This window comes from Dermochelys coriacea, chromosome 17, assembly GCF_009764565.3.
Source record: "Dermochelys coriacea isolate rDerCor1 chromosome 17, rDerCor1.pri.v4, whole genome shotgun sequence".
In the NCBI taxonomy this organism is placed as follows: domain Eukaryota; kingdom Metazoa; phylum Chordata; order Testudines; family Dermochelyidae; genus Dermochelys; species Dermochelys coriacea.
Genome location: NC_050084.1, coordinates 10,446,091 through 10,460,368, shown reverse-complemented (window position 1 = coordinate 10,460,368; position 14,278 = coordinate 10,446,091). Strand labels below are relative to the sequence as shown.

Sequence of the window (14,278 nt, the reverse complement as noted above, 5' to 3'; positions counted from 1 at the left end):
CTTCTACCTGGTAGAATTATCTTGCGGCTCAGATCATAACATTGCCCTGCACATGGACCTCTCTTGAAGCATCTTTTGAAGCATGTGTGGGGTGTTTTTGTTTTTTGTTTAAAGGTTCAGGCCCTGATCCTGCAAAGGCTTATATACCTATGTTCAACTTCACTCGCTGTGAGTAATCCCACTGAAGTCAGTGAAACTACAAAATTAAGCTTCGGCAGAACTCCTTGCAGGATCAGGACCTAAATGACTGGCTAGTTCTCCTTCAAAAAATAGCTCTGAGCACTTCGCTTGAAACAGCCCTTAGGGGTTAGATCCCCAGAGCGTGATGGCGCTGGCCCTTCGAATGTTGAAAGTTCCTTGGGGTTACAAAATATTGGTTCTCTGCCCATTTGTAATGTAATTAAATCTCGGTACACTGGCTAATTAATTCAGCATCGCATCACATTAAACCCTTTGTTGATATTCCAGCTAAGCTGCATTGGGTAACCGGGACAACGCAAGATCCATCACAGCTTGCTGTTTAAATGAACTTTAGTTGTGAGCATGCTGCAGTTGAGGAATTTCTTTTTAAATGCCATGCAACTCTGACTTCATTTGTCTTCCTGATCTGGAGGGGGGGCAATAGACACCTGCAAACTAGCGCGCACGCGCACACGCACGCTCCTGTTTCACCTGAGGCTTGTCCCTTTCAGACCAGAGACTGGAACGAGGAGTTGCAAACCACACGAGAGCTACCCCGCAAGAATCTGCCGGAGAGGCTGCTGAGAGAACGAGCCATTTTCAAGGTAATCTTGGGGCAGGGGATTAGACAAAATTTGTAGGTAATCCATTCCGAGTCCAATTAGAGACCCACCTTGGGTTGAGTGAGCGCTTCGCTCGAGCTTTGTGGTTTAATCTTTATAAGCACAGATGCTTTGCCTGAGGCTTCTAAGATGCAGGCCAGGAGCTTTGTCTTCATCTCTCCCCATCTCACAAGCTGGTGGGAGAGACTCATTCTCCTGATCTCCCTGCTCTGCTCGTGTTGCCAGCAATGACGCAGGCTCCTCCCAGCCCGGTGCTGCTGTTTCCTGCCACGCAGCCTTGCTTTGACAGGGCTGGGGTGGGGGCGGGGGGACATTCAGCAAATGGGGCGGGTCAGGGATTAGCTCCCGTCGGTCAGGTACCTTCCCACAGTAGCAGCCCAAGTGGCCAAGCTGAAGAAACTGGGGCCAGTCCAGAAGCTATTCAGTATCTAGGTATCTGCCAGACTCGCGAGGGTGAAAACCGCTATCCTGACCCCGCTGGCCCTGGATAATCGTGAGGTGGTGGCTGAGGGGATTTCAGGCGGAATAGAGGGCAGGTGCTGGGAAGTACATAGTCAGTGGGCAGCCTGCTCTCTTTACCCAGCTCTCTCCTGCCTTCCCCTCCCAACGCGCAGGTCCACAGCGACTTCACGGCGGCTGCTACCAGAGGAGCCATGGCCGTCATCGATGGCAACGTCATGGCCATCAATCCCAGCGAGGAGACCAAGATGCAGATGTTCATCTGGAACAACATTTTCTTCAGCCTGGGCTTCGATGTCCGCGACCACTACAAGGACTTCGGGGGGGACGTTGCCGCCTATGTGGCGCCCACTAACGACCTCAATGGGGTGCGGACCTATAACGCGGTGGACGTTGAGGGGTTGTACACATTAGGGACCGTGGTGGTGGATTACCGGGGTTACCGGGTCACGGCCCAGTCCATCATTCCAGGGATTTTGGAGCGAGAGCAGGAGCAGAGCGTCATTTACGGGTCAATAGACTTCGGCAAGACCGTCGTCTCTCACCCCAAGTACCTGGAGCTGCTGGAGAAGACCAGCCGGCCCCTCAAGATCCAGAAGCACAAAGTGCTGAACGACAAGAACGAGGAGGTGGAGCTGTGCTCGTCCGTGGAGTGCAAAGGCATCATTGGCAACGACGGGCGCCACTATATCCTTGACCTGCTCCGCACCTTCCCCCCCGACCTGAACTTTTTGCCGGTCGAAGGGGAGGAGATGCCGGAAGAATGTAAGAAAACGGGATTCCCCAAGCAGCACAGACACAAGCTTTGCTGTCTCAGGCAGGAGCTAGTGGACGCCTTTGTAGAGCACAGGTGAGCTGAGCAGGGTTTCTGCCCCTTCTCCCACCCCACCCCATCTCTCCCTGCTGGATCACATCAGCCGAGGCTGGGATGCATGCGGCATCGTTCCAGAGACTCTGCAGAGCCTGCAAGCAGCTGTGTCTCACAAAACTTCCATTCATGTGCAGCTAATATTATTCCCCTCATCCCCATGCCCCCACAGGTGCTGTTATAAAAACATTCTTCGTGAGAGATTAAAACAGCGGGGCTTCTGAAAGCGTTATGGGGGAACCGGGGAAGGATGTCTTGGTTTTAATCTCCAGTTCTTTCTCTTTCTTCAAAGATGCCCTGCACATTCAGTGTCTGGGTAATAAGGGTGGTGCCGCTCCTGTAGTGCTAGTCTCCTAAGGATCTCCAAGCACTTCAAATGCTCACTGAGCCCTTTGGAGGCAGGAAAGGGTTATTATGTACATACAGGGATCACGGCAATCGCCCTCTAGTGTGGACCGTAGCAGCTGCGTGATGCTGCATGTTGTTTACGTGGGGGAATGAACGAAAGCACCATATCCCATGGCAACTGCAAGAGGCTGGGAACTACCTGAGGTGACACGAAGGTTAACTCTCTGCCTTCTGCCCGGCCGCCGTGGGGTGGTCAGGATCTAGATTTCCCTCGCCGTCTCTAACCGGGCAGCCCTGGCCCTCTTGCTGCGGGGAGACGCTGCTTCAGTGCTGACTCCGGGAGCAACTTCACCAGCCCCACTTCCTGCTGAGGCGAGGTGTTCCCTTGCGTGCCACCCCATCCTTACATGCTCAGCTTCAGCCCTGCAAGGCCAACAGCCCGGTGATGGCCTGATTGCAGGGTCCTGCCACTCATTGACCCATATACAGTAGGTAAAACCCCATCTGTTTGGTCTTGGATAAGGGCTGCTGCTGTTCTTGTAGCAGCCCTGTGCTCCTGGACCTTCTGAGATCAGAAGTGGGAGATAAAGAGGGTCCCCATGGCTATAGCCTGTGGCGAGTGGCAGAAAGCAATGTACCGACTGCGGGGAGTTAATTTCTCAGCATGATGGCTAATGAACAGTGCAGCAGCCCTATCCCCAGTAGCAAATGCGCCTGACCAGTGGGCCAATGTCCTGTTTGGGGGCAAGTGTCGTACTGCTTTGCTGGACCTATGACATGCCCTTGCAGGGTTCAGATGGGCCATCTTTAGCCCCTGTAATCTAGTAGGAAAAGAACAAGCCTTTTGGATTATCCTCTGGTCTGGTTGTCTCGCTCATTGGGGTTATTTTGCTGAGTGCTGTGTTCTGTTAGATCTCTCCTTTCCTGTCCTGTAGATATCTCTTATTCATGAAACTGGCTGCTCTGCAGCTGATGCAGCAGAAGGCCAACAAGCAGGAGAACTCGGGCGTGCTGGAAAATGGGGCCTCCTTAGAGAACGGAACAGGGGGAAGCGAGAAATCCGAATCAGATGATGGTAAAATAGAGGATAACGTGACTGGATTAGATCAGGTTAAAGAGCTGGCAGAGACCATTGCATCTGATGACGGAACAGGTACCCATGTACCGACAGCCCACGCTTTTCCCGGTAGCTTTTTGGATTGGGTCACTGATCAGAACGCCTCCAAGTTGGTGGGTCACAATAAATGACCGTGTGCCGTCGCTCAGACTGGAACACCGTGCCTTCCCCTGTACTAGCACACGAGTATTTACCTGGCACTGTTCGAGCACTAGCAAATTAACCCTCATGGCATGCCTGGGCAGGGATTAGCAACCCTGAAACAATGGGACTCTATCAGTGCTGGGATTAGAATGTGGGAATCTCTGGTCTGTGCCCTGTTCAGTCCACTAGACTGCCTCATGCTTTTCCTGGCCACTGAACATACGAGAGAGACCAGGTGGGGAGGTAATATCTTTTGTTGGACCAACTTCCGTTGGTGAGAGAGAGAGACAGGCTTTCAAGCTAGAGCTTTTCTTCGGGTCTGGGAAACCTATTCACAAGTGTCACAGGTAAATGCAAGATTGAACAGAGAGCTCAGCATAAGTAGGCTCCCAACATGCTGAAAACACTGTCGCTCTTGTTAGGAATCTCTTTGCTATGGCTGTTGGCGCGTGGGTGGGTATTTTCAAAGGGGGTTTGGGGGAGGGGGGCTCCTGAATCCCATCCAAAACTAATAGGAATTGTGCCCCCAACTGAAAGTCCCAGAATTACTATTTTTTTGCGTGGAGAGATGCCCTCTCCCTACTGTACTCTATGCCCTTGTCTAAGTTTTGTGGTCTGTAGCTGTACCCCAAACAAAATATTGCGCTGCCAAATGCTTTACAGTGGCCTCTTGCAGAGCAATGCAGCAACATCACTCCTCCATAATAAAACTTGCCTCTTGCTTTAATGTCCGCTGTTGGCTGTCTTTAGAATCTGCATTACTTTTTTCTAACTCTTTACCAAGTCTGTCTGTCTCCTCTCTTACCCAGTGGATCCCAAGAGCAGAGAGGTGATTCAAAATGCCTGCAAAGCCGTGGGCTCCATCAGCGACACGTCCTTTGACATTCGGTTTAACCCGGATATCTTCTCACCAGGTAGGGGCTCGAAGAGAGAGCCTTGAAACCGTTTGGCGTATAGTGTGGACTCCCTTTCTGTTCTTGCTAATAGTCACAGGGCCTGGGACAGAGCTCTCCACACTGCACAGAAAGATATGATGTAATTGTTTGTAATGCATGAGCTACCATGTGTAGGCACTGAGCTGCCTCCCCCGAATAGTCCACAAACACTTGCTGGTGGTCTGAAGAATGCTGGCCTGGCACATGGAGCTGGCTCTCCATCATCCCAGCTGCTAGACCACATTAATAGAGGCGGGAAAAACGCATTAAACACTCTCCTGATATTGTCCATGTAAACAATTGCTGTGGCTGGCATTAGATTTGCTGCAGCCCGGGGCCGAAGCCAGTGCCCGAGCCCCACCACCCGGGGCTGAAGCTGGAACCAGAGGGCGTCAGCCCTGGGCAGCAGGGCTTTGGTTACAGCGCAGGGGTGATGGTGTGTGTCACCCCTGCGCCTGGAGCAGCAGGGCTCAGGCTTCAGTCCCCCTTCCTGGGGTCGTGCAGTAACTTTTGTTGTCGGAAGCGAGTTGCGGTGCAGTGAAGTTTGAGAGCCTCTGCTCTGGCAGATCACAAACCAGACCCGCTGTAAGCTGATCACAGCTTGTCTGTACGAGTCAGGATCCTCGGGTATGTCTGTTGGTAACTAAATTAGAGGTTAGATGCTGGAAACGTTTCCTCCATGCAGTATTCTCTCTTTGGGGTTGAGTGTCCTATCCCCATGGCTTGACACAGAGGCTGCGCATGCACGGTTGAAAGCAGCAGGATTTGACCCTATATCTTGGCCTGGATATAAATGCAGTAGAAGCCATGTTCAGCGGAAATCCACAAGCACATTTTTAATGCTGCTGGCGTAGACTGGGCTGGTGCTGACTGCATGGGATGGCAGCTTAAAGGAGGTTATTTTAACCTGAGTCCATCTGATGGAAGGACTTAAGGAGCTTCTAGTGCTTGCAGAATTTGTTGCTCTTTCTGACAAAACATGTCCTCTCTCATTTCACTGGCTGGAAGTGTGCACGGAATGTGCCAGACAAAGACAAGAATGAGCGGGTGCAGAACAGAGCAAAGCAGCCTGTAACAGACACAGTATGGGTCATGGTTATGCCAGCTGGCATGCTCTGCAGAATTGATAGGTCTTAAAGAGCATCTTTATAACAGGAAAGGGCAAAGCACCTTCTGTTTACTGCCACCTGCTCTTGTATGTATATTTTGTGAATTAAGGTTTTAGTCTGTCCTTCCGTTTCTCAGCTCTTCAATTTCCCTTCTAGGTGTTCGTTTCCCTGAGTCCAGCAAAGAGGAAATGCAGGATCAGAAGCAGTTGTTAAAGGATGCTGCTGCTTTCTTACTGTCATGCCAAATCCCAGGCTTGGTAAGGCACTGGGAGTTGTGCTGATCTCCTCCATCAAATCTGGCCAGTCAATGCAGCTGTGCACTTATTTCTCATCTTTAAACAATGGTTGGATTCTAGTGCTGGCAAATGGAAGTTGTGAAGTACAAAGAACAATGTAAACATCTCTGTTGGTGTAAGGAGAAGAGGGGTTTTTCTCTTTCACAGCCCCTAGTTTAGAAGGGAAAATGTGCCACGGAACAAAGAACTTGATCAACAGTATTATAAAGCTTTAGTAAGAGATGGAGCCAATAAATGCCATATGGCTGACAAAGCCCCGCAAGTCACTCAGTCTGTCCCTTAGCATCCTGGATATATTAATGTTTAATCTACCCCAGTTTGAATCTGCTGGTGACTTCCCTTGGGAAGTCCATCAGTTGCCCTTACTGTCAAATATGTTCCTTGTGTGTAGCTTAAATTCCTCTCATCATAAACTTCACCCTACTACCATTTTCTGAAGCTGTAAAATAATCTTTCTTCAGTTACAGTATCATGGAAATTGCAAATGAAACGGACCTATTGGATCAACCCAATCACTGTTCCAGTCAGTGCAGGGGATTGTTTCCTTGGCGTGGCACTGACCACGTTGTGTCTGCAGACAGGAACTTCTGAATATGAACTCAATGTCGTAGAGAGAAAGCTATGTAAATGCAATGCTAGGATGCACTACAAAATACACTGTAATCACAAAATGCAACAGCGAAAATATTCTCTGCATGCTCCCCCTCACGCTGACCCTGCATGTATTGATGGTGACTTAAAAAACAACAATCCCACAACCCAACAACAACAAACTGGATTTGTGTCCTATTTCTTTTTGCTAGAAATGAAAGGCCTATGGAGAGGGTTCTTGATTTTTTTTTTTTTTTTTTTTTAGAGGTCTTTCTAATTTTTAATGTAAAATATCTGAAATGACAAGTCTGCTGTGTCCTGTTTTCCTGAAGGCATTTTGGGGGGCAGATACTTTTGTGTGTGTGTGTGTGTGTGTGTGTGCAATCATGTGCTGTAACTGAAGGGTAGAGCTGGTGAATCTTCAAAGCTTTCTTTTCTCCCAAGTGCTCGTCAGTCACTGAAGTTGACTAAGACGAATGAAAATCTCTTCCTGTATCAATTGCTTGGGTTTCACATGCTTCTGATGTCATCATTTCACTGATTCAGTATTCGTCATAACTCTCAACGCCCAAAACTCAAATCTTAAAAATGAAAAAGAAAAAACCCTGACAAAAATCAACCCTTCCCCCTTATACCAGAGTAAAATAATAAAAAAGGGCACAAGCTCAATTTTTTTTTTTTTTTTGTCGAATAGTTAGTCTACAATGAGCAGCATAACTAGGGATCAAAAATACTATACAACTCTGGGCGTGTGCATGAACTAGGTGACAGATCTGTGTAGAGCTGCTGTGTAGACACCTCCCATCCATTCTCAATATGTGACGGTAACTTGCATAAATGTATTTAAAACTCAAGGGGACGCATTTACATTTGCATTGTTCATTGTACTTCACAACTTCCATTTGCCAGGACTAGAAACCCATATCTCTACCCCCACCCGGGCCCAATCATACTTCATTTTTTTTGTCCAGTCCCTTGTGATTTGTAGCATGCATGGGAAATGTGGTGGTCTCCCCTCCTGGCTACTGAAGGAAAGAACTCTCTCTTGTTTCTCCCTGTTCCTCAGTTGGTAGGTTCACGCTTGCAGGAGGTTGGTTAAACAGCTCCTGGCCAAGTGCATTTGCACAGCCTCCCTGATACAGCCATGCTCCTCCAGGCATGGTCTGTGTCTGGATTCCAGGCAGAGGAAGGGAGGACGCTTATCAGATGTGTGGAGCTCCTGAGAATCCTGTTTGAGGCAAGAGTTCCTAGGAGCCGCAGTCAATAATCGGGATCCTACATGCTACACCCCCCATTCCAAAAAGATCATTGCTCTGTCTGAAACATAGAGCCCAGTCTGAGAAAGGGACCAGATTTTCAGAGGGGCTCAGCCCTCATTGGAGGACCACGAGAGCTAGCGGGTGCTGGGCACTTTTGAACATCTGGCTCTAAGTGTCCCCTTTCTGGCCAGTGGTTTCTTTCCCCTAAGCTCCATGTGCTCCGCAGGTGAAAGACTGCCTGGACCACACCGTGCTCCCGATGGACGGCGCTACATTAGCAGAGGCCATGCACCAGAGGGGCATCAACATGCGCTACCTAGGCAAAGTTGTCGACTTCATCGCCAAGACCCCCGCCTGCCCACAGCTGGATCACATCTACGTAAGCGTCTGGTTTCGTTTCCGATTGTGCCACTGGGATAATGGGGGCCTGGCCACGTTCCAACTCGGCTAATTGCATTCTGTCAACCTCTGTGTAAAAACAAACAGCCAGGCTTTGACACCATGTGAAAAGGCCTTTGATTGCAGGGGGTGGAAGATTTTACTCCCATATTCCTGTTTTCATGATGGTTAGGGAGGATAGGTGCCCTGAGGATCCGTAAAGCACTTTGGGGTAAAAGGCATTGCCGATTGGTCCGGGAGAGCCTGTGTTTTTCGGGCCATGCAATGTCCCCCAGGGGCCCTGGATTAAATAGGAAGGATGTTGCTTGTGATTGGCCAGGAGGTTATGCTGGGGCCTGATTCTACCATCCTGGCTCACATTGAATAGTGAGTACATCGCTCCAGGACTGTTCCATTGGATTGGGGCCCTACATATTACCCTCCCTTCCTGAACAAAGAGTTCCCTGCCTCCAAGAGTTCACAGTGTAATTTGCAAAGTAGGGTACAACTCTGCAGTAGTAACAATCGCAGAATTGGGTCCTTTGTCAATATGGATCAAAATACATCTAAAAGCAAGTGTGTGTGTGGGGGTGTGTTCCCTCTATTGACTGATTTTCTTAGTCCCTGCTCTTTATTCCTTTGGGTAGAAAATTGGAATCAGCGAATTGATCACTCGATCAGCCAAACACATCTTCAAGACATACCTTCAGGTACGAGCGGCTGTCTAAACTCTGCCATGTGATGTTCTCGTTAACGGTTTTTCAGAAATAAAATCTGTTTTCTCATTAGCTAGTTCGTGGATGTTGCCTAGCAACTGGAAGTAAAATCTCATTAGGCCTAATATAGGTAGAGAAAACAAGTTCCCACTTGAAGGAAGCACTCCCAGAGGATTATCATTCATGCTTTTCTGCCCCAGAATTTCACTGATTAACTGAAGGCTTTTAAGAGTGAAATCACAGCTTGTCTTGCCTGGACAGTCTCTACGTAAAAGAATGAATGGACATAAATCAGATGTCAAGAATTATAACATTCAAAAACCAGTTGGAGAACACTTCAATCTCTCTGGTCACTCGATCACAGATCTTAGAGTGGCTATACTTCAACAAAAAAGCTTCAAAAACAGACTCCAACGAGAGACTGCTGAATTGGAATTAATTTGCAAACTGGATACAATTAACTTAGGCTTGAATAGAGACTGGGAATGGATGAGTCATTACACAAAGTAAAACTATTTCCCCATGGTATTTCTCCCTCCCACCCCACCCCCCACTGTTCCTCTGATATTCTTGTTAACTGCTGGAATTAGCCTACCTTGCTTGTCACCATGAAAGGTTTTCCTCCTCCCCCCCCCCTGCTGCTGGTGATGGCTTATCTTAAGTGATCACTCTCCTTACAGTGTGTATGATAAACCCATTGTTTCATGTTCTCTGTGTGTGTGTGTATATAAATCTCTCCTCTGTTTTTTCCACCAAATGCATCCGATGAAGTGAGCTGTAGCTCACGAAAGCTTATGCTCTAATAAATTTGTTAGTCTCTAAGGTGCCACCGGTACTCCTTTTCTTTTTGCGAATACAGACTAACACGGCTGCTACTCTGAAACCTGTCTTGCCTGTAAAACACTTGCTCCGCTTAAGCAAACAGTAGTGCTTTTGACCTCCAAAGATGCTTGTTTGTTACATGAATTCTAGGACATGGAGCAATGCATTGTTCCCGAAGCAAAGAAATCTATGCTACAAGAATTCCACATTATAATCTCCAGATTATTTAAATTGTTCATTCTCGCCAACCCCGCCCCTGTCGAAGTTTTGTAGAAACTGTGCATGACTTTTCGTGTGGCACTTCACGCATGTTTGTTCTGTTACTCTGAGACACGCCGTCCTGGCAGACCTTCCCTCTGTGTCTGTCGGGCTAGGATATTTGCCGCACAGATGGGATTGGATTTCCGTTAGAGTTGGATCAGATTGATGCATGTGTAACACAGAAAAGGTTCCACAACTGACATCTGTATCTTGCTGCAGGGCGTGGAACTGTCTGGCTTATCGGCAGCCATCAGTCACTTCCTCAATTGCTTCCTAAGCTCCTTCTTGAATCCAGTTGCCCATCTCCCTGCTGATGAACTGGTCTCCAAAAAGAAGAATAAGAAAAGGAAAAACAGGAACCTTGGGAATGCTGATAACACTGCCTGGGCAAGCATGACTCCTCAGGAGCTTTGGAAGAATATTTGTTCCGAGGCAAAGAACTACTTTGATTTTCATCTTGAATGGTAAGTAGAATGATTTATCTTCACTTCCCCTTCCTTTTGCTGGATTTCTCTTCCTCCAAATGGCAGTAGCTTTATTGTGAAGGGTGCCTGTATTGTTTATAAAATCCCTTAAGCTTTGGAATCGGCTTTTAAAAAGGCTTAAGTAGCAGATGGGGAGAAACCGAGGCGAGGGGGGGGGGGTGTTTGAATTAGGATTACAGGTGAAATTTTAAATGAGATCAAATTCACGAGGCAGTAATATCCCAGAAGGTTGATTCAGATGCAGAGGAGATAGTGTGAAAGATAGAGGCGGGGACAAAGAATTCAGCCTGAGACGAGCAGAGGGAGACGGGAGTAAAGATTTCATGGCCATGAGTTAGGCAGGCATGAAATCTGTGGATGTTCCTAAAACAAGGACAGATCTTAGCCAGACTCTGAAATGAAGAGGTTGCTGGTGATATAAGACGAGTAAAATGCTTAACGGACATTATGAATCAATAAAAGCTGTTTTCAAAACAAAATCCCCGCACACAAGATTTAAGTCCTAATTAGATGGTTGAATTCACGGTTATCTCTCGGGCATTGGAGAAACTGAAGATTTTACTACAAATAAGGAAAAGGCTGAATCAAGCAGCCCTATTGCTAAAGCTTAAGGCAGGGGAAGGGAAGAGATGCACGTAGGACTGACGTAAACGAGCTCCTTGCTTGCTGATGTTTGGTTGCACCTTCTTTGTTGATTAGCTCCTAACTATACCGGGAGGAGTGCTTCAGGCACGCCCTAGGTGGATACTCTTAAGAATAAACTTACCCTAAAATCTCACCTCGCTTTTTTGCAGTGAGAATGTTGACCAAGCAGCGGAGGTGTGTAACCTCCAGAAAATCACCCTCCTACGCGAGATCTCCCTCAAAACTGGAATCCAGGTGAGAGCCAAGTCCTCCAGCTTTCTTTCATCACTTTCTCCAATGGGGAAATTCACTAAGAGGGGGCATATGTTGATTCAGATCACAAGGTCTTTCAAAAGAGGATTCCCACCCCCGGCCCTTCACTCCTCCCACAGATTTAGTGCTGAAATGCCAGTTCTAACCCTGCAAAAGGATTTTATTTAGTTGCGTTAGGGGTAAACATGCTATATATAAGAAGATTGGTCTGCTCCAGTCTAATAAGTCCCTAGTCCTGTCTCTGGTGCTGGCCAAATGGCCCTGCACAGTATGAAGTGTAACCACTGCTGTTAGGGGGAATAGGCTCAACTTCTGCCTTACAAAATAGGACGATGCTGTCCTCCTTGCTGAAAACAAATGGCTCCCGTTTTTAGATTTTGTGCCAAGATTCAGCTGTGATGGCACCTGACTGTAGGCTATAAATCCCTGCACATCAGGGTGCATAATGCAAGTGCTGGCACAACCCAGAGCTCAGCATCTCCAGGGTGCTGCTACAACAAAACCAGGGATCTGTTTGCTGCAGGGGTTTAATACAGGCAAACAATGAGTCGTCCTTCCATTACAGACCTCCACCATGGCTCTCTTTCAAGACACTGTCCCCACATCTTCATACATAAACCAACGTAAAAACAAAATCCAAAAGGCGGCTAGCAGTGTGTGCATTAACACTTCCCCTGATTCTCCTGTCTGTGACCTGGCAACCAAAGCTGCTGGCCTGTCCTGGGAGGCCTGATTCTCTCCTCAATTACACCCAGGTAGCCCCTTTTGGACTTCAGTGGGGGTCACACAAGTGCCACTGAGGGTTACGTTGACCCCAGGTGTCCATGAAGGGCGTTGAGGGGGCTGCACAAGAGGAGGAAAGGAGCTGACAGATGTTGGCTTTGGTTTTTGGTTCCTTCAGATCCTGTTGAAAGAATATAACTTTGATAACCGGCACAAACCCACCTTCACAGAGGAGGATATTCTCAACATCTTCCCGGTCGTGAAGCACGTAAACCCCAAAGCTTCGGATGCTTTCCACTTCTTCCAGAGCGGGCAAGCAAAGGTCCAGCAAGGTACGTGCTGCCTCTTCCCTTTGGGTTAGTGCTTATGAACGCTGCTTTGTGCCCTGACCGTGTCTAGCCGTAGTGTAGCATGGTAGGCTACCCTGTGTCAATCACTGCCCTGAACTCTGTTCTAGGGGGGCCGCCTCTAGAGCAGGGGTGGGAAAACTATTTGGCCCGAGGGTCACATCGGGATTCCAAAACTATATGGAGGGTGGGGTAGGGAAGGCTGTGCCTCCCCAAACAGCCTGGCCCCTGCCCCCATCCAACCCCCCCTGCTCCTTGTCCTCTGACCGCCCTCTCCCAGGACCCGTTGCCCCTGACTGCCCCTACCCCTGTCCACACCCCCGCCCCCTGGCAGGCCCCCCCCCCAGGACTCCCACGCCTATCAACTCTCCCCTGCTCCCTGTCCCCTGACCATCCCCTCCTGGGACCCCCCCCACCCACCTCTAACCACTCCCCCAGGACCCCATGCCCTATCCAGCCCCAATCCCACCAGTTCTCTTTCTCCCCCCCCCCCCCCTTTTACGGACTATGCTTATTTTTCCTGTGGCATTAGGAGTTACGATTTCCCATTGCTTGTGGGTAATACAGTAGCCCAGGGATTCAGCAAAGGAAGTTCCCCAGCCTTCTCTCTGCTCTATAGTTACAGGAAAAGGAAATCAAGGTCCTAGGTTAACACTTAATAAGAACTAATTTCCTCTGGGTTTTTGTAGGTTTCTTGAAGGAGGGCTGTGAACTCATCAATGAAGCCTTAAACTTGTTTAATAACGTGTACGGTGCTATGCACGTGGAAATCTGTGCCTGCCTTCGGCTGCTGGCTCGCCTCAACTATATCATGGGAGACTACTCAGAGGTACACAGAGCCCCCCTGCTGCTTCCCTAAGAAATGTCCAGGTTGGTCAGCAGTAACTGTCTTCTCCCCCTCCCACTCTGCCCTTTGTGCCTTCAGATTAACGACTCCTGTGATAACTGCAGAATGAGCAGTATAGTTGAGCAGAGAAGTGGATGTGAGAACAGGCCTGGGGCCAGGTCTCCTGGGTTCTCATTCCAGTCTCATCTCTGGCCACTTACACCTGTCTGTTTTCCTGTGTCTGGAATGGGTAGAACATCCGTTTCCCTACTGCGTACGGGTGCCTTACGAGTTCATTAGCCTCTCTTGGAAAAGCAGTTACCTAAGCATTAAATTGTATTTAAGGAAACAAAATCATTTGCTTCAGTGGGTTTCCCCTTTCTCCATTTATGGCTATCTTAGCTGGCTAGCCCAAGGGCCATGTGGCCAGCACTCTGTGTAGCTTTCACCACTGTACAGATGGACATCGTGATGAGAATTCCACTTGGATTCTGTTACCTTACCCGTAGTTCTCGCTGGAAGTCATTGGTTTCTCCTCGTCTCCTATTGAAGGCTTTCATCTGGTATCCAGAACATGTGTCCTCCTCTCCAGCAATGACCTGCTTGCTGGCTCATTTGGGCTGAGGGGTGCTGGGATTATCAGCCCTTCAGGCTTTGGCTATCAGAGTGCACCCCAGGAACAGAGACTAGCATATCCTCTGACTTCCAATGGAAATGAAATCTGGGTCTCCCACTTGCCCAGGCAGAAGAGTTGCCAAGAGGCAAACCTACCTGTGCCCTCGCACAACTCACCCAGACTTCTCACTGAGTCACTAGAAGGCATTTCTCTTGCTGAAGTCCAAAAATTAATGGAAACTGTCGCTGAGCGTCCTCCGTTTTTTGAGAGAGAGAGGC

At 48.5% G+C, this 14,278-nt stretch overlaps 1 protein-coding gene across 4 annotated transcripts in view; it reads left to right on the top strand.

The window, feature by feature from the left end:
- The window catches only part of CLUH (clustered mitochondria homolog), a 56,544-nt gene that overhangs the window by 32,341 nt on the left and 9,925 nt on the right, over positions 1-14,278 (top strand). For all 4 annotated transcript variants that reach the window (XM_038375562.2, XM_038375563.2, XM_038375561.2 and 1 more), the window contains exons 9-19: positions 693-785; positions 1,418-2,112; positions 3,414-3,631; positions 4,549-4,653; positions 5,940-6,040; positions 8,156-8,308; positions 8,955-9,017; positions 10,326-10,570; positions 11,386-11,470; positions 12,390-12,543; positions 13,248-13,387. In XM_038375562.2, the coding sequence (XP_038231490.1) occupies positions 693-785; positions 1,418-2,112; positions 3,414-3,631; positions 4,549-4,653; positions 5,940-6,040; positions 8,156-8,308; positions 8,955-9,017; positions 10,326-10,570; positions 11,386-11,470; positions 12,390-12,543; positions 13,248-13,387 (2,052 nt within the window). The remainder of the gene's footprint in view (positions 1-692; positions 786-1,417; positions 2,113-3,413; positions 3,632-4,548; positions 4,654-5,939; positions 6,041-8,155; positions 8,309-8,954; positions 9,018-10,325; positions 10,571-11,385; positions 11,471-12,389; positions 12,544-13,247; positions 13,388-14,278) is intronic.